The following is a 20669-nucleotide window of genomic DNA, read 5'->3' as shown; positions in this document are numbered from 1 at the left end:
TAATCAGTAAAAGAAAGAAGAACAAAATGTGTGTAACTGCATTTTACATGAACCCAGATTCCAAGGGTGGCTTCAGGTTTATCATAGCATTCAACAGGGATGAGTTTTTCAACCGTCCTACGAAAACTGCAGATTTCTGGGCCGAAAATCCTGATGTCATAAGCAGTAAGTGAACAGGTCCGTGTGTAGTCCTATATACTGAAAATGATGTCATCTGACATTAGTTATGCTGAGTAAATTTACACGCTCGAGCTACACTCTAACTTCGGCTAACGTTACACCTACAGTATTGTACATAAGACATGTAAGATGAAAACTTTATCTATTTAGCTACCGTCTTTTAGCTATCGATATTGACATACATATTTCACAACTTACCAAAAATGACACCTTTTTTAATCCTGTAGGCTACGCCGTAGAAATCACAGAAATGATTTGAAATGTCGGCGCAGCACTGCAAAGAAAATGATGGGCAAAGGGGGTGCTGACGACCGTGCAGGCGTACAAACTCTAACAGTTAGCAGCGCAATTTTCATCGTTCGTATCAAAGCTGGGAAAGATTTTATTTTGAATCGCCCAGCGATGATCACAGCATTCCGGGTTAAGATTGGACTTTTTGCTCAGTGTATGTTGCGTGAGAGCTCGCTGATTCACCTGTTCACCTGTATTCACCTGTCTTGTCTGGCTTCTGGAAAGACAGAAGTCTTGTAATGCCCTCCCACTTTCAGCAAGTTTCCACTGTATGTCAACCTGATGCTTCGTCTATATTGCAGTAATGACTGCTACTAATCCATGTAATTATTCGTCTGAGTATGAGAACTTATGGTTATTGTACTTCTTGGATAGGAAGGCATCTATTTCTGACTTGAATCTGTTGACTGTAGTTCAAAGTTGCTTCCACGGCTGAAATTGGCAGCATGTTCCAATGAGTTACTACCCTGTGAGTAAAATTATTTTTCCTGATGTTCAGACGTGCATGCTGTTTCTGGATCTTTGAATTATGGCCCCGAAGGGAAACTTTCTCTTCCTTTGTCTTGAAGAGCTTAGAACTGTTGGTGTCAGCGAAGCCATTCATGATTTTGAAGACTTGGATCATGTCACCTCTGAGTCTTCTGTAGGCAAGAGTAGGCAGTTTCAATTTCTCTAATCTTTCAGCATAAGACAGATTATGTACAGGTGAGGTATTATTTTTGTTGCTCTTCTTTGGACCTTTTCTATGGTACTTATGTCATGCTTGAGTTGTGGGCACCAAACACTATTGCCATATTCAAGATGGGGTCTCACTAATGATTTGAAGAAGAGGGAGAACATATCTTCATCGATATAGTCAAAAGTCCTTCTGATAAGGCCCACAATGCTGTTAGCTTTATTTGCCACTCTTCCATGGATGGACTGATGTACCTTGCTCAATAGTCCAAGCATGCAAGCATCTCAATTCATGTGAGTGATTCGTAAAATTTGTGATAAGAATGTCGAAATTTTCAACAGTTTTGTTGTTGTGTGGCTGTGTTCAAGGGGTTTAGTACTGTAGATTGGTGTGTCACAGACTGTCAGACGCCGTGCTAGCGCATGGCGTCTGGTCGGGCTACCTTAGAACTAGACAGAAAGATCTGTCTGTCCGGAGGACTCTTTTATGTTTTGCCATTAACGCTGTCCTCCGTAGACAGACGGAAGGTTGCAGTACCCATTGCTGTGTGGATGTTCTTAACCACTGTCTCTATGGAAAATTGGGTGAGGTACCTCGCCCTTCTCGATTGCGTCTAATTCACGGCCCTAGGTCGGCAAATTTAAGCTTGTATGGTGAAATTATTTTTTTAAGAATACGTTACACTCACCAGAATAATGAATAATCCAACATTTTAGGAGAATTTTCAACGTAAAACACAGCCTGTCGCGTCGTCACATTCAAACTGCAGAAACATACACTATGAATCTATTAGCCAATCACATGCGAGGTAGTTTCTACGTGTTTGTTTTACTAAAACACGTACCTCGCATGTGATTGGCTTAGCAATTGTTACAGATTCAAAATGGCGACTTACTGCTCGCGAACGGCGATGTTGCGATATCGATAAAATTTCTGCATTATAACCGAGGTTATGTGAGTATTTCGATTGCACAATGTGAGAAATTTATCCCAAATATTGCTGCATAATGTGTCATGTCATGTCATACTTGTTTGAATGTAAAAAAGCTGTCTGAAATTTGGTTTATCGTAACGTTTGATCTGTGCGCGACTGCTCCACACAGGAGCCGCAATCATTGACTTCGGTCTGTATACGGAGGGGATCCGTGAAGCCAGACGCAGTCTCCGCGGAACATTCCCCGACGGACAGATACAGACCGATCTTTCGGTCAACCTTAGAACCTAACGTTAGACTACTTAGAGCATGTGTGACCCAACAGGAGGCTGCATCACTTGGATGACTGGAAGAGCAGCCTCTCTGAATGTTGATGGATTGGTAATCTCGACCACAGGTTCTTACATCCTGGCATTTGTTGGCAGTCATCAGCAGATCAGTGTAGTGCCACCAGTGCAGTCATCATCCATGCCATGTGGACCATGACCATGTCCATGGTCGTACATAACTCATAGTCATAGTCATCACGACTCTGGCCCTGGCGTGCTAAATACTTCAACAGTACTAAACACGCCAAAGAACTTTGCTTAACTTCTCATTTGACGTTATTGGCAACGACACAGGGCGACTAATAATCACGTTCAGCTTGTTCAGTGTCCAGATTGTATTTCTTATTTGATATCTCTTTTTTGTTGTTGTTCTTGTTTTGGGTGATTTCCTGTATATTTTTGTGAACAAATGGTAGTTCCAACCGCCCTTTAATATACAATCGAACTTATTGTAAATCATATTGCCAAAGTGTTCACGTAATTGATAAAGGCACTTTCCACATCACGTGTGGCAAGCAGATTTTGTGAGGTATAAGTAATAACTTTTAAAAATAGAACATCTTTGATCTTGTTCTTTTGCTTATCATGCCAGGAGAATTGCTTCTTATCAATGGCATACATATGTATATCGAAATGTATTTTGAATTTAGAATGCAATGTTTCATTTTGATCTCCTCAGCCCACACAAATCATTTATGTCTCTTTCACCTTTGTATTCCAGGTGTTGATATGACCACAGGGAAAGAAGGTGGAACATGGCTGGGTATGAGCAAGAAAGGGAGGCTCGCATTCATTCTCAACATTTTTTCTCCTGATGGGATCAGGGAAGATGCCAAAGGCAGAGGTAGGTACAGTTCCTCGAGTCAGAATTTTGGGATTACTCTCCTTTTTGGATAATGTATTGGTGCAATGCTCAGGGAAGGAGAAATTATGGCAATTTAGGTACATCTTTCATGATATAATGCAAACCTGACTGGATGCTTGAGTTGTTTTTGTTCAAGGGTTCAATCAAACTCTGTCCTTGAGCACATTTCTTGTATAATGTAGGCTGCTGGTTTAAAACCAACTACCTTGTCCTATTCATGGATTGTATGGTGTTGTTGTTTTTGTTATTTTTGGGGGGGTTGTTTGTTTGTTTTTGCTTTTGTTCTTGTTTTTTTAAGGGCATCTCTGCAGTGGATCCATTGTCTTGGTTCAATGATATCGATGTTGATGAGATGACATGTTATTGTTACTATTCTTTCTTCAAATTGACATCAAAATGCCAAACTCAATTTTACAGGATGAACTTGAAGAAATGAGAGGACAATGTTTTGATTGGAGGTACTTGTACTGTTCACATATCTGCATGAACCAATGGTATATGAACAGAGAGTGATATGTTTCTTGACATGGTTTCACCCATAAATAGGCAGTATGGTACTCAGGGCTTTTTTCTTCTCAATATTTAACATTAATCCTAAAGTATCAAATACATAAATCTAGTTTTTGTGTTGCATGTTTGCTTCTTGAAGACACTTGTAACATGACAGTTCCTACAACTGTCATTTTGATAGCCTTTTGTTTTTTCGTGCCTCCACACTGGCGTAGCCGGGGGGGGGGGGGGGGGGGGGGGCGATGGGGGCGGTCGCCCCCCCCCCTAAGATTTGGACCGGGGATTTGGGAGGCGGAAAAAAAAAATGCGTGTATACTATATGCATGCACATGAAGCGGGTCTCCTCTGCAACCTTTTATCAAATAAGATATTTTTGTGAATATTTCACTCAAAGTGTGCACCAGATCGTTGAATTTCAATTCAAAATATGCAAAATCTCTCGTGCTTGGGAGGGGGTACCCCCTCCCAAACCCTCCCCCTCTGTGCCTCTTTCCCTAGCTTAGTACACTTTTTAGATTTACCAAAAAAATACGAATAATTCTGAGTGCACAAGACTTATCACTTATATTCCGAAAACTGAAGGTTCCCTCATGTAAGGGGCATTTTCCCTTTTAATCGACCCTTTCCTCCCTCAGTCCCCCCCCCCCATCAGTAGTTTTTTTTTTGTGATTTCCCAAATATTCCATTCCCAAATTCCATCAAATATGCGTATACGAGATATCTCAATTTCAACCTTAAAAAGGCAAAAGCTCCATCGGAAGGGAAGGGTGGAGATAACACTCGCCCACGCCTTCTCCCTGTTCGCTCGCCCCTACCCTCCCCCCCCCCTTCCGCCATGCATAGAAGTAGACTGTGGCTATACCCAGATCGCTTTATTTTTATTCTAAAAACGGGGGAATCCCCCTTCCCCTAAGCTGTACCTCACTAGACTTTATACATACACACAGATGGTGCACATTCGGAATAAGAGCTAAATTCTGTGATTTTAACACTTCGATGAAAAAGTATTGCACCAAAAATTTGCACCAGATCGCTGAATTTCAGGTCTGAAAACGCAAAACCTTCGTGTGGGAGGGGATATGCCCCTATCTACACCCTCGTGTGCATGCTTTTTCTGTTTGATTGCTGAACAGACAGCGTTCATGATAATCAGTGTAAGAATAAATACAAGAAGATTATTTAAATGATACCATTTTATAGGCGATTGTTCAATAATAATCTACACTACAATATACTGCAACCTTAAACAAGTGGGACTGTTTCAACTCATTAAAACAGGCAAAAACATGCATCAAATTGCACCATTTGCAACATCAAAATGCAAAAAGTTCTCACCGTGGGAGGGGGGACACCCCCCTCCCACACCCTCCCCTCCCCCTTCGCTCGCTCCGCTCGCTCGGGTTCAGTCGCGTTCATGATATTCAGTGAAAAGAATTAATACAAGAAGATTATTTAAATGATACCATTTTATAGGCAAATTGTTCAATGATAATCTACATCAAAATATACTGCTACCTTAAACAAGTGTTAGGCCTACTGTTTCACGTCGATAAAACGCGCAAAAACATGCATCAAATTGCACCATTTGCAACATCAAAATGCAAAAAGGTCTTACCGTGGGAGGGGGGACACCCCCTCCAACACCCTCCCCTCCCCCTCGCTCGCTCCGCTCGCTCGGGTTCAGTGGCATTCATGATATTCTTTGAAAAGAATTAATACAAGAAGTGTATTTAAATCATATCATATTACAGGCAAATTGTTCAATGATAATCTACATCAAAATATACTGCTACCTTAAACAAGTGGGACTGTTTCAACTCGTTAAAACACGCAAAAACATGTATCAAATTGCACCATTTGCAACATCAAAATGCAAAAAGTTCTCACCGTGGGAGGGGGGACACCCCCCTCCCACACCCTCCCCTCCCCCTTCGCTCGCTCAGCTCGCTCGGGTTCAGTCGCGTTCATGATATTCAGTGAAAAGAATACAAGAAGTGTATTTAAATTATACCATTTTATAGGCAGATTTGTTCAATAATAATCTACACTAAAATATACTGCTACCTTGAACAAGTGGGACTGTTTCACGTCGATAAAACGCGCAAAAACATGCATCAAATTGCACCATTTGCAACATCAAAATGCAAAAAGTTCTTACCGTGGGAGGGGGGACACCCCCCTCCCACACCCTCCCCTCCCTCCTCGCTAGCTCCGCTCGCTCGGGTTCAGTCGCGTTCAGTCGCGTTCATGATATTCAGTGAAAAGAATCAATACAAGAAGTGTATTTAAATTATACCAGTTTATAGGCAAATTGTTCAATAATAATCTACATCAAAACAATCTGCTACCTTAAACAAGTGGGACTGTTTCACGTCGATGAAACGCGCAAAAGCATGCATCAGATTGCACCATTTACAACATCAAAATGCAAAAAGTTCTCACCGTGGGAGGGGGGACACCCCCCTCCCACACCCTCACCCCCCCCTCGCTCGCTCCCTCGCAGACTAACCGCCCCCCCCCCCCCCCCTAAGATGAAATCCTGGCTACGCCGTTGTGCCTCCATCATGTATTTTACAGGAGCACTCGTGTCAAACTTTCTTACTGGGGAGATGTCAGCCAAAGATTACCTCACGGAGCTGGTTCCTGACGGAGAGAACTACAATGGCTTCAACCTGTTTGCGGTTGATCTTAAGTAGGTCATCTTTGTCTTGTTAAGTGTGTGTCAGTCGTAAAATGTGTTGTATGTGAAATGTCTGCCAAATTATGTCACTCAAATGCTGATACAGACCAGAAGTCACAAGTTTTACAGAGCAGAGAATGAATGCAGGAATGATTTTTCTGGTATGGCATTGCAATTTGCTATGCATTTTATACCTTTTGTATCATATACATGCATTACCTTTTGTGTAGCAGTTTTCCTCCGATGAAGTGTATGGGATACGATTTGAAGTAGTATTTTTCAGTTGAAATTGCTAATCAAATTGGAAAATTATTCCTTGGAATGGCATGTTTAGCATGGACAGTATTTATCCCAGCAGCATTGGATATTTCTGCTATCTTAAAAGAATTATAACACAGTAATCATTAGAAATGAACATCATATAAGTGCATAATATTCTCTATCTTTTTGAATTTCTTCGTGATACTAAACATCCCTGTGATAAATGTTGCGGTAGTAGGTGTCTGGTTACCCTTTGCAGCCATATTTCAGAAATGTAAAATTTTGCAATGGTTGAACTACATTTGTAGCAGTAGTTGCAGGTAATGTGTAGGAATTTGTAAAATGCGCACAGCTGAGCAGTGTTGCCTCGCCAAAATCATGATGTTTCAGTTATCAATACTAAATTGCTGTAGGGAGATGTCCATGAAAAGTTCAAAGTTTGCCAAAAAAATCTTTGTGGAGACTTCACACCAGCCTGGGCACTGGCTAGTGGTAAAGCAAGTTCACATTTAGCAATGGTCGCTGATGACCTCTGAATCACAGACTTGTCAAAAAGATGGATAGATCTTTCAATTAGAAGAGCAGTTGAAAACAGCCAAGTAGAGAATGTGGGTAAAGTGGTTGAAAGAATACACATTCATCTGTGTGTTCTGATATGCGCCTACATGTAGTTAATTCATGAATGTTCATAACATAGTTTTCATGAAGACTTATCACAGTGGCGGATCCAGAAGGGGGTGCAACAGGCACACGCCCCCCTTTATTTTTCATTTAAAACAAAAGAAATAAAAAGAAAAATGAAATGAAACCCGGAAGTGGCACCAGAAATATTACATGTAGTTGCGCCCCCCCCCCCCCCCCTTTACAGAATTCCTGGATCTGCCCCTGCTATCAAGTCTTCATACAGAAGCCAAGTTTTTAAGTTACAAGCCAACTTTAAGAGAAGGGATGCAATGCCTTTTTTTTTATCTACACATACTTAGATTCTGTGAACTGGCTTAGAGGGGCAGGGGAAGTAGCGCCCTCTAGGGCCAAAGTAAGGGGCAGCTCTAAAAAGGGTACATTAGGAGAGGTACTTCATGCTGATGATATGCACTTCATAAGCTTACTGTAAATTGCAGGGCCTACATACTCAAAATTTGCTAATTTTTTTGTAGTTTTTGTCATTTTCTTATTCTTTTTGCAAACAGGTAGCTCTACACTATTCTGACAAAACTTGAGAGGAATTTTCACTGTGGAGAGGATTATAGTTTTGTCTCTGTTTTATTTATTTTTTTCATGATGATGGCATGCCCAGGGGGCCCCATGGGTGGTGCCAAAATTCACAAAATTAGGAGGGTGTTGCCAAATGGCCCACAGTACTACCCAAATCTCAATTCTCTTTTTTCAATAGTTTGGCTCCTTTTTGCTATGGTAAGATGCATTGTAAATTGCATACATCAGAAAAAAAAAATCATACAGACGGCCACTAGCATCCTTAGACTTTTGGCTCTGCTCTTGGGTGTCTTGCCTTTATAGAGTGAAATCCTTGCATGGCACCCTCTCAAGTCCACTCCTGCAAACTTTTAGTGTAACAGAAATTAGAACTAGTGAAGTGATTTGACATGTTTTTCATGGTTGAGGTTTGTTATTCTTGATGGTGTAGTAACACTGACAAGATTTAAATTGTTTTCATTATTGTCAGCATGTGGATAGAAATTTTCTGGTCAAACTACAGAGATTCAAATGATTTAGAGCTGAAATCACATCAAGCAACAAATGAAAGCAAAGGACAATTCTATGTTACAAAGTAGTGCCTATGTTTCTTTTTTTATTATTTGACTGATTTTGTAGAAGTGTTGTCATTTTTTTATGCCTGCGCCACGAAGTGGTGTCGGAGGCATTATGTTTTTGGGTTGTCCGTCCGTCCTTCCGTCCGTCCGTAATGAATTTTGTGGACAGCGTAAGTAAAAAACCTTTTGAGGTATCCAAATGAAACTTGGCATGTATGTGTATTAGAGGGTGAAGTTGTGCCTATCAACTCCTGGGTGAACGTGCTCAAGGCCAAAGGTCAAGGTCAAATACATAAAATTTCACTATTTCTGCCATATCTATGCAATGCTTGAAGATATTTTCTTGAAACCTAATGTATACATGTATTACCCAATTAAGATTCTCCAGTGAAAGTTTGGGGTCATGAGGTCAAAAGTCAAAAGGTCAAGTATCAAATATTAAAACTTCACTTTTTTCTCCGTATCTTGGAAACTGTTTAAGGTATCTTCATGGAACATAGTATATATACATGTACTGACTGGCAGTGATTATCTAGAGAATTTAGGGTTCATAGGGTCAAAGGTCAGGGGTCAAAGGTCAAGGGCAGCACTTCAAAATTTTACTATTTCCCTTATATTTATGCAATGCCAACAGGATTATTTTTCTTTTACACTTGGTGTATGCATGTATAACCTAATAGAGATTCCGTGGAAAGTTTCTTTTTTTTTCTTCTTTTTTTTTCCTCAAAGGTCAAAAGGTCAAAGATCAAGTGAAAGTGCTGAACTAACTTTTTCCTCCATATCTCGGAAGTGGCTCATGTTATCTTGAAACTTACTAACGGTACATATTTATGCATGTTCTGCCTGACAGTGATTATCTTATGAATTTTAGGGTCAAAGGCCAGATGAAAATGGTAACAATTTACTATTCATATTTCTCCATACCTTGAAAATTACTCAATGCATAAACATATGAATGGGTCAAAGTCAAGTTAAAGTCCTTAAATCCCCAAATACATGCTCTCCTATTCATCCAATTAAAGCTAGGTCAAGGAAGGTGAACAATCAACACATTTGTGACAAATTTGTCATTTTGATATTTTGCCAGTTTTGTGAAAATGTAATCACACATTGTCTACATGTACTATAGACCTATTAGGAGAATCATGCATTATGGCAGAAGCATACCAGTTGCCATAGCGACACTTCTAGTTTTTTCTTGATATGTTTCATCAACAGATCAGGCGAAGTTGGATACTACAGTAATAAGTCAGCCAGTCCTCCACAGATTCTTCAAGTAGGTGAGGAATGGGGCTTCATCATGACCAAGACACCTCCAATTACAAAAGTTTGGTTTCAGTCTGATGAATCCTACAAGACAAACGAATCTGAATTTGGTCAGAATAATTATGGTCTCAGTGCTGTACTGGCATGTCAATTGAGAGTATGTTCTCTTTCTTAATTGACAGATATTTTTGCTTGTTGTGACACTATGATGTGAAACAGCTCCATTGTTGCACGTGATGTTGGTGTTCTTGTGAAAGAAATGTCTGATGTGCTACTATATAATTTCTCACCATGTTCAGTTAAACCTTAAATAGCAGATGGAAAAAAAAAAAAAACTGTTGTGGTTTCTGCAATTTTGGACTTAGAAAGAGAGAGCAATGGAATCCTGATAGGGCCCACTTAAAAAATTCATTTTATGTTAACAGTTATGATTCTTGTTACATTATGTAAAATGAGTATATTTTGTTATTTTGATATCATCATTTTCAGTACTACTGCTACTTATATTTGTAAGTACATGTATCACTATTATCAGCAGCATTGTCAGTACTATTATTACCATACCATCATTAATACAAAAGCTAATTATCTGTTAATTCCTATTTCCAACACATGCAATTACTGTCCAAAACTTATGTTTGCAATGATATTCCTGTGCCATCAGAAGTGCAGTGAAATAAAAACGAAAAAAAAAAGCTTCTGTATTGCCTTTTTTACACAGTGTTTACACAGTTCCCTATGCCACAAATGGCGAACAGGAGAATTCAAATACAACTATGTGACCATGCATCACAGAAGCAATAAAAAGTTGTACAACCTGATTTTCTGTGAGGAATCAAAACCAGCAAAATGGGTCAACCTAGTCAATTTTTAGAGTGGGGTTTCTTATTTGTTGAAAAACCAATTCTGCTTTATGATTCTAAAGTTTGGGATAACAAAAGGAATGAGAAATATGCCTTCTTGCATTTTTTTTTTATAGAGAACATGTTTTCATTTTGAAGCAGGCTTTTTCAGATTTATGGACTCAGAGCTTGAGACACCCTTTAACCACTCTTCACTTTCAACTCTCATAACTTTTGAAAGGTAGATGCCATAATGAATTGAAAGTTAGTGTCAGTCACAAATAGAATGTACTTAGTGGGTGTATGAACTTTCAGTTTAGTTTGATTTATCCCTTCATAGTGGTTGGAAATCTTGTTCTGTGTCATATTCATTGCACAGAGTATTCTTGGGTGAGATTTCAGCACTTGAACAGACCCTTGACTTCAAAGCCTCTTTATTTTTTTCAGTGTGCTTTTTTCCAGAGTGTGGAAGTTCTTTGATTATTCCAGTGGGCTAGGAGAGTACTGAATTGTATAGCATTTGAAACTTACAGTCTGCTATTTCAGAATCTGTCCTTCACTATTTAAAAAAAAAATGGTGCTTTTGCAGTGCATGATCACATAATGATGATGAGGATTATTCATAAAGCATCCTTTCCTTCAGTCCTTGTTGAGGGCAAAAACAATGTGCTGGCTTTGTTTCCTACGTAGGCGTGTATGGCGTCTCTAACTCCACCATCGAAAAGCCGTGGCCCAAGGCGAGCCACCTCAAAGGCAGCCTGGAGGACTTCTTGGCAAACTCATCTGAGGGTGATGCTGAGGATGTGGCAGAGAGACTTCACCAGGCTCTCCGACAAACCACGCTGTGAGTTCCCTGATGAAGTACTTCAAACTTAAAGGAGACCTCCGGATGATTTTCAGATTTTCAAAATTTAAACAAATATAAATCAATTGTACTGTGGACAGAGTTGAAAAATTTATGATAGTTGGGACAAAGAATACGAATGTTTTCAAAATTTATAAGAAATTGCAATGAACAAGGATGATGACATGGCAGGGTCTCCATGAGAATCCATTAGTTGGGGCTCGAGGAAGCAGAACAAAATAAGAAGGCACGCATAGATTATACACAGGTGAACTCGCAAGCAAGCGGTATTGTAATGAAATTACACTGCTATATTTCGCGAGCCTTCTTTGTCATCATCCCTGTTCAGTGTAATTTGTAAAAGGTTTTTCAAAGTATTATTTCTCTGATCAAGAACCACAATAAATTCCACAATTCTATACATGGAGCTGTTGATTTATGTACTACATGATGTGAAATTATGAAAATCGTCTGGAATGCCCCTTTAATGAGTGGTCTGCCATGAGAGCACTTTCTGCCTAGCACAATTTTTTTTTCTTTTTTTTGCAACAAGCTAACCACTGGTCATCGAGAGTTGACAGTTCTTGCAACAACTCTTTCACATTTCCATCAAAGCTTACCTCTGTAGAAAGGAATGAACCATGCAAACAAAATTCATCTGGTCTGTGTCCATTGATGCCTTGAGCACTTTAACGAATATGATAGATATGCCCCCTCAAAAAAAAAAAAAAAAAAAGGAACCATTACTTTAGTCATTGAATGAATAATCAAATTGTATGCTTCTATGGAGTTATTCCACAAGTATAAGCACGTTCTCAGTGTGTCATTTACATGTGGGTATTTTGAAACCATTTATATAATATCGTTACTGATATGTGATTTACAGGTTGATAGTTTGCATATAAATAAATCTAAAGAAAACTGTACAGATTGCTTTCATTTGCATGTGATCGTCCCGTACTCAGAATTAATAGTTACAACAACAACAAAAATGTGCAAATTGAAATTTTGAATTGATTGAATCTGATTTAGCCATATTTCTGTGGTAACTATCCTTAGCTATGTAGTGAGAGATACATGTAGAAAGAGTTCCTACAAGGGTTTGGGCAAAAGTGACCATGGTAAAATTTGTGTTGTTCCTTGTATTTGGCATTTGTTCTCCAACAAAGTTGGTTTTTATTTTCGTTTTGGTTTTTGGTTTTTTCTGTGCAGGTTGAATGGGGAGGAATTCTCTTACAAGCCTGGCATGACCATTGAGGAAATGAGGGCTGTCCTTCCACAAATGCTCCATGTCAAGTCTCCATTCTATGGCACAAGGTCAGTTTGTCACTTGGAAGGAATTTGGAGACCCACAACTTCATGAAGATATGTGCAGGAAACCAGGGGAGATTGATTACATAATGAGAGGGAAGTGGGGTTCAGTTCGGGGCGGGAGTCTGAGCATGCCGTACACTGATTTAGTCTCTCATCGATTGTCTTACTTAGGTTAATCATAAACTGATGGTTTTTATAAGGCACATGTTGGTTTGATCTGACAGCAGGAAGGTCACTATCAAGGTACTGTATACGGCGAATATTTCGTGAGGTTTTCATTTTTGCAAATTTCGTGAGTCAGGTGCTATCCACGAAATTAAATACACGCGAAGATATTTACACTGATTATGCTATGAATGTGAAGTATGCGATCGCGAATTAACCACTTGCAAAATCATCGGGAAGTTCCGATTTACGAAAATTTAGACTCGCTAGATATATGGCATATACAGTAGATGTTGTATTTCTGCTGTCCTTTCCTTTAACTGTCGGAAAGTTACTAGAATGTTTCAACAAATGTTTATGAAATGACCTTTGTCCTGTTTGGTCTCATTCACAGAAGTGCAATGACATTGGAATCAATGTGCAAAATGTAAAACATAAAAGATGGTTTCTTCTCTGGGTTTGCATAGATCTGTAAATGTTCTGTATTCTATTCCACTAGACAGTATACTGTATTCTGCCACTGTCACTATGTGATTTCAGTTCATGTACCGTGTATGATAATCGTTCACTTTGAAAATGACTTTGCGTCGCCAAACACTTAATAATTTTCAATGTTGTCAGTGAATGTACTGAATAGGTGTTCAAACTTCAAGCTTGCCATTTATATGCATTGTACTATTTGCTCCAGTTATTTCAAATATAAATTCTACATTAGCTATTGTAACAACAGTGAACATTGCAAAAAGAAAGCTAGCTGCCAGTTCAACCATGAAATTAACATATAGTCAAGCATGCAGGTAATTGAGCATACTATTATAAATGAAATATGGCCAAGTCAACATGCCACAGTGATGTGCAGCATACTTAACTTCGACATATTCTTAGCCTTTGAAATCCAAGCACTAAGTTGATGAGATATCAAATTTTCAATTTGAAAACATCCGTTAAATGCCATTATCTTCAGTGTTTGATGTTTTTTGGCAGTTTTCTTAGCTTTGATATCTCTGGCTTTATGTGGGGAATGTGTGAGAGATCAAATGTCATTGTTAGTTAAACTTTGACAAAAAAGAGAGAAAACGCAAGATTTGTAGCTGTATTGTTGTGAGTCCTTGAAGAAGTAAACAGTGTGGACTGATTACTAAAATGTAATATCCTTCCTCATGCCAGCTCATGCTGTAGTACATGTACTGCTCATTCATTTTTTCTGCTCTGTTAAACAGGACAAGCACCGTGATTGTTGTGGGTGCCAAGGGAGACGTACTTTACTCTGAAAAGTCGATCGAGGAGCCTGTCGATGGTTTGAATCCAAAATGGACGTCCAAGACTCACAAATTTCAACTCTCATGCAGCCTCTGACAGCTTTACTCACCTAGCCAATAAAAGGGGCATTTGAGAACAAAGTGAACAATGAATGTGATACATGATTTGCAAGTGTAATTATGAAATATATATGACATTTATTCAGCCAGATATCGATGGATGCTTTTCATCAACCATGCCTGAGGAGAAATTTTGGATTGCTGTCCTTCAGAGCAGGTGGACAACATTATGGCTCTGTGACTTGACTTCTGAGATTCTTCATTCTACAACGCTATTCTCCAGAGATGTGGAATTTGGTAGAATCCATTCGACTCTGATGGCCAGCATGAATTGGACCAGACCAGTTCTTGGTCAAGTTCAAAAGCCGGTCCATTTATGCAGACAAATACAACTCTGTGTCATTCACAGGAGCAGTTTAGGTACTGTATAGGCCAAATATTTTGCAAGGGTTTTATTTTCGCGAATTTCGCGAGTCAGCTGCTATTTGCGAAATTAAAAACACGAGAAAATATTGACTCTAATGCCGATATGAATGTGACGTACACATATACATTTCTCTGTTCAGTACAGGACTCCACAATCGCGAATTTAACCACTTACGAAATTGTCGGGAAGTCCCGATTCGCGAAATATATGGCGCATACAGTACCTCATAAGTACAGAAACTCATTCCATTGCACATTCGTCCTGCAGCAGGGAGTTCTCAGTCAGTGATGACTCTCATACTCTTCCAGTCCCAGAGAGTAAAACATATGAAAGAGAAGGGATTAGATGTAGGACTGTTTTAGTATGATGTCATGATTGACAGACTGTAAGGTCAACAAGTTTTGATTACTGCTGAAATTCACAGCACTAGCATATCGCTGTTGGGGTGACAAAACCTTGTATCTCAAGTATGTCAATCATTCAAGAGAGCGAAACGAGAAGGCAGCCGAAGCAAGATTACAAAATTAATGGGATCACCTTTCCATTGACATGCCATGGTGGCTTCATGTTTGGGATAAGACAGCTAGGCTATGGACAGGACATCACTTGACAGATTGTCTGATGATTAGACAAAAAAAAAAATTATAATAAGGACTTTCACCAAAAATTGAGATACAAGGTGTTGTCACTCAATTGAAGATATTATGGTACCAATACTTTAGCTTTACATATGACGTACAATACATGTACCAATAGTCGCTCTCTTGATCTGTTAACCAGTCTGTAAAGAGAGTTCTTGTACTTTCAATGTAGATACAACATCCTGTGAGAGGTTTTAAATTGAAGTTTAGAAATATTATGTACATGATTGTTGTTGAATACAGTATTGCAGAAAGGATTCAAAGAACTCGATCATTTACATAAGATGATGTTCGACCATATTGTGCAATCATTCCTGCCATGATTTTGAATGTAGTCCCACTCTGGCAAACCCATGTATGCTCTTAACATTTTTAGTCCAGAGAAGTACAAACATTGTAAAGTATGATTATCATAAGTAATCACCTTGATATCAATATGACTGGAAAATGTGAGATTGATTATGGCTCTTTCAGACCCCGTAGAGTGTGGTCTTACTTTCACTCTGCTCTCAACATGCGTGTAGCAGACTATTAGTGAATAATGTTGATCAAATAATTCCCCTCCCCCCCCCCCCCCCTTCATGTAGATTTGGTCTGCTAGGAATGTTATGCTACATTTTGTGTCACCGAATTGATGCAAGCAATAGATTGTTCCCAGAGTGTGCAACAGGTGATTGAATCAGTGGATCCATTTCCTTTAAGCAGTTGAAGACGTGGTAGCATGAGGATACCATGTAATGGGAAGGTTGGCCTGACTGGTATACAGTATATTCTGGAATCCCCATTGTGAATTGTATACAGCTTTATCACCGATCTCTGATCTCTATGCACATAGACATACAACCAAAGAAACTTGACTGGAGTCGAGCATTATTAGTGAGAGTACACTTCGATACACATATTCGCAGACAGGCAGTTCTATCTAGCACGTGTGCGCCAGTGTTAGTTTTCATAGATACCGCCATGGGCAGCCAGTGAAGAATGCTTCAATCAGGCGAAACACTCCCCGCGCCTTTCCCCCTGCTATCGGGTCTTGAACAACAGCCGATCATCACTGGAGTGTGAACTGTTTAAACTGTGGTAACTGTCACCCAACCTTTCCTTGCCAGCCTCCCTTTATCCGGTCTCTCTATTATCTGGACGAGATCTCACTGTGATTTGTTTTTTGTTTTGGGTTTTTTTTTTTTTTTGTTTTTTTTGGGGGGGGGGGTTCAGTCTAATAATTACGGGAGAAAGGGGAATTTCAAACTCAAACAACTTCCTACACAAACACTTGTGAATTACATCTCATTTCCAACATAATTAACATACAAATTTTCATCTAAATAACATGCATTCAGACATTGACTCCCCCCATATCACAGCAAAAACATGGACAGAAAACTTTTCATTAAATCAGGGCACCCCACACGGTACAAGCGATCAATCATTGAGCAAATTATCAGAGAATTCTGAAAGCAGACTAGCTGACAATAACGTGGCATGTTCACACAAAATTGATACACGTAAATGTAGCTACGTATAACCATTAGGTAAGCAGCTGCATGTATTAACCCTAACCAGGCCGGGCTTTTTTGGGTGTTCTGTGGCCTGGGATGGGTTGATTCAACCCCCCCCCCCCCCCCCCCCCGAGATCTCGGCCGTTGATCGCTCAATCGGCATGAAATTTTGGCACGTGCATTACCTGTGGCGTAATCTACCAAGCTATATCAAAAGAAATGGAAATTTTCTTCATAATAATTGATTATGCTAATATGCATAAAATCATACATTTTGCTCTAAATCAGAAATTAAAGCTTCTAGAATCCTAATTTTTGGTGAAAAGATTCGTTGTAGCATTCCTAACAATGTACTTTAAAAAAATTTGGTATCAAAATCAATTTCTTATGTATTTTATTGTTTTATGTCTTATGTTTTTTTGTTTTTCGACCTTTTGTTTTGTCAAAAATTTATGACAGAACCTATTTCAACATAATTATGCTAAAATTAGTTAGTTTCAGCCTATGAAAGTGAAAATAATCATATCTTTATGAATAAGAAGAGAAAACTCCATGTGCATAGACTTTATACACAAAATCATGTTTTTGAGCCATTTTCGGTCTGACAGGCATGTATAAAACATTATGCAGCGTCGTAACGGTATGCACGATTTTCGCGAAAATGGTGTCAAAAGATGCGCGAGACTTGAAAGTAAAAAGTCAGCGAGTGGCGCGGTCGAAAAAGTTCGCACGGTGGAGTAGTCGCGAAAAATGTCGAGGGGGGTTGATTCAACCCCCCCCCCCCCGGCCTTTTTAGGGTTAAACATTGAGTCTCTCATATCAGGCCAAATCCCTTATCCAGATGAGCGTACTCCCGACATGTCCTGATAGGAGAGGTACAAACGTGTACCTGGCTGCACAGACTTCTGAGCCAAAACATCTGCTCGAATAATGTCTATCTAATATCTATAAAAATGAGACTCCTTATTTGCATCTCATTTCATTTCACCAATCAGTCCAGAATATTCTAGGAAAGTGTTTATTTTCACTGAAACTGAAATATGTGTACATGTACATTTCATTCTATGTATAGGTTTATATTGTACAATGAAAAAATATATATAATATAACTCTGTGACTAAGTATGTAACGTGATAACCACATCAAATTGACCTTTCTTCCTTGTTATCGAAGGTGAATAAAATGGCAATGTATGAAACAGCTGAGTGCATCTCTTTGATATGATTGACATGTGAAGCTGAAGTATTTTGCTGAAGACTTGCTTTTAAGGGCTTTGAATTTTTAAAAGTTTACTTTGCTCCGCAAAGTGTAAGATGGTTTAAGCTAATAGGTACAAGACTTGATTTGAAAAAAAAAATAATAAAGACATTTTTTGTTATTTTGTCTGATGTTCGTGTGTGCAACTTGTGCCACAAGAATAGTGATATGCAACTTTTGGAAATCTAAACACAGTCATGTACACTGCATGATACATTTTGTGTATCTTATGCATTCATATGTGATATGTATAATGTTCGTATTGATCAAAGTGGACATCATTAAATCTGAGTGAAATTAAAATCAAATGTACCAAATATTAGCTGATTAAATCTAAAAAGAAATCTGTATTGCTTGAGTTACAGTTGATCACAAGATTTCTCTTAAAATCTGTATGCGCACTAGTAGTAGTCACTCTTAAAGGAAAATGAAACCCAAATATATTATGTGGTTTGAGAAAACACAGTAATATTAGTGGAACACACCAGTTAAAGAAAATTGGACAATACATTTAAAGCTTATGAATGGCTGGAGAAAATGACTACAGTATAACAATTTGTGATGTCACAGTTTACAACGTTATAATTAAAACAAAGAGAATTCCACAAAGTTTCACCTTTTATAAAAAGTACACTTTCCTTCCACTTACAATGCATTACTGACATATCAATGTTGATTATTTTTATTTCCCCTGACGTCTGAAAGAGGTAAGCCAAGTAATCTTTCATTATGTTATACAAATATCCAACTATACTGAATTGTCTTTATACTTTTTTATATCATTTTCCCACTGTGATATAAAAGAAAAAAGTTGTATTCTTCTCCAACAATGGCAGTACTGAAGCTTTAAGAGTTCATAATTTCTGAACGCATTGTCCGATTTTCCTCCAAACGTCACACATCTGTATGCACTAAATCCACATAATATTGATATTATAAATGTGTTTCATTTCCCTTCAACATTGCTTGCAGTGCCCTGTGGTGTAGTTATAGCGTTAGAGTATGTATGTTATTACAGTGTATTGGTGTGCATTTTCGTTCTCGTGTGTGCTTGTGAATGAGCCATGACATGATACTCTATATGGGTGACATCATGTGGAACATTCAGGCTTACTATCACTCTCTCTTAAACATTCTTTCCTGCTTTGATCTTACTAAATATGATCTCCGCCGCCGACAAGCCAGAGCAAAACATAACGCAGCTTTTGAAAACTCTATAAACCGAATGCGCGGAAGATGAGGAAAAATGCATTTGCAGTTATGGCATGTACAGTATATATCGCCGCTCAGATATCGTCATTAGCAAAATGCAGAGTATACTTTAAGGAAAAAACTATCTTTTTAGCTAATTGATTATGATTTGTAATCTCATTTTCCATCTTTTCCGCAGATTTTTCCAGAATAAAAAGAGACAGTAAGGGAAGTGGATATTTATGTCTTACCATTTTGCAAGGCCGTATATGTGTGAGCGATGGCGAGCGAGTCTGTAATTTCCAAGCAAATGACACGAAATTTTTCATGTTCTGACGTTTGCTGCTACTCATCATTCCATTTATTCAAAGACGTACGTTTACGCCTGAAAAGGCGCACTATCAGCGAAATAAGGGCGGAATCAGCAGCTGATTAGGGAAACAGGTCCTTTGTCAGTGACGATGCATGATTATGCAATCATCATTTTGAGACACCTGTAGTCCTCATTCAGGTGACGGCGGATCTCGCACTTCAAAGTGGTTATTCGTTAAAAGTCCATTCGTTATTAGGTCCACGGGGACGGATCCCGGAATTCCGTATAAGGGAAAGAGCCTTTACAAAATTAAAGGGGGGCACACGCCCCCCCCCCCCGTTTTTTTTTTCTTTTGTTTTAACAAAAAAAATAAAAAAGGGAGTGCGCCCCCTCTGGATCCGCCACTGGGTCCATTAGTCCATGGGCCAAGACCCGAAAAATGGGTTATTGGCACCACCTGAGGTAGTAAAACCTTTTTGGTGTCATTTTGTTTGTCGGGCATAGAATGCTTATCAAGCTATGATAGCATTTGCAAATGAGTAGCTTTCATAATAAATGAATTTTTAACCAATTTGGTCTCTTTTTTTATATCCCTATACTTCTTAATCGAAACTAACCGTTATACAAAGAAGAGCACTGTCTTCCGTATGTCCACAGGTGTTCTGTTGTAAACGCGGTGCGATTAGTCTTGATTCAAGGCAGCGAAGGGAATATCCAAAGGGTTATGATGTCCACAGCTGTCACGCGGTGCGATTAGTCTTTATCTAGAACAGAGTACCGTTATTATATCTAAAGTTCCTAATAAAAGGGATTATCAATACTGTTCTTCAATTTTTATACTACCCTCTCAACAAATACATCAGTATTAAACAAAAGTCACTCTGTTCATTGACAACATTATTTATTATAATTTGTCGTGTACCGGTACATTGTTTTTGCATTATCTTTCATTGTTGGATGGAAATAAAGCGACATTGGCGTGGTATTAGCGTTTTCTCCGTAGCGTTTTCACCGGAAAATGATAAATAATTGAAAAATACGGTAAAATTCACGAGGAATTGCTTTGTTGTTGTTGTCGTTGATTTTAGATAAA

General features: G+C 38.8%; 1 protein-coding gene across 1 annotated transcript; it reads left to right on the top strand.

Moving 5' to 3' along the window:
- Positions 1-3: 3 nt before the first annotated feature.
- LOC139717850 (transport and Golgi organization protein 2 homolog) lies at positions 4-14828 on the top strand. Its single transcript, XM_071629343.1, has 7 exons — positions 4-165; positions 3132-3254; positions 6363-6477; positions 9717-9778; positions 11297-11450; positions 12663-12767; positions 14150-14828. The coding sequence occupies exons 1-7, from the start codon at positions 27-29 to the stop codon at positions 14283-14285; spliced, it is 834 nt and encodes a 277-aa protein (XP_071485444.1). The 5' UTR covers positions 4-26; the 3' UTR covers positions 14286-14828.
- The last annotated feature ends 5841 nt before the right edge of the window (positions 14829-20669 follow it).

The sequence above is a fragment of the Diadema antillarum genome, unplaced genomic scaffold (genome assembly GCF_040938485.1).
Source record: "Diadema antillarum isolate AM-2024a unplaced genomic scaffold, OU_Dant_1.0 scf00000008, whole genome shotgun sequence".
NCBI lineage: Eukaryota > Metazoa > Echinodermata > Echinoidea > Diadematoida > Diadematidae > Diadema > Diadema antillarum.
The sequence above is the reverse complement of the archived record's forward strand: the minus strand, read 5'-3'. Positions and strand labels throughout refer to the sequence as shown.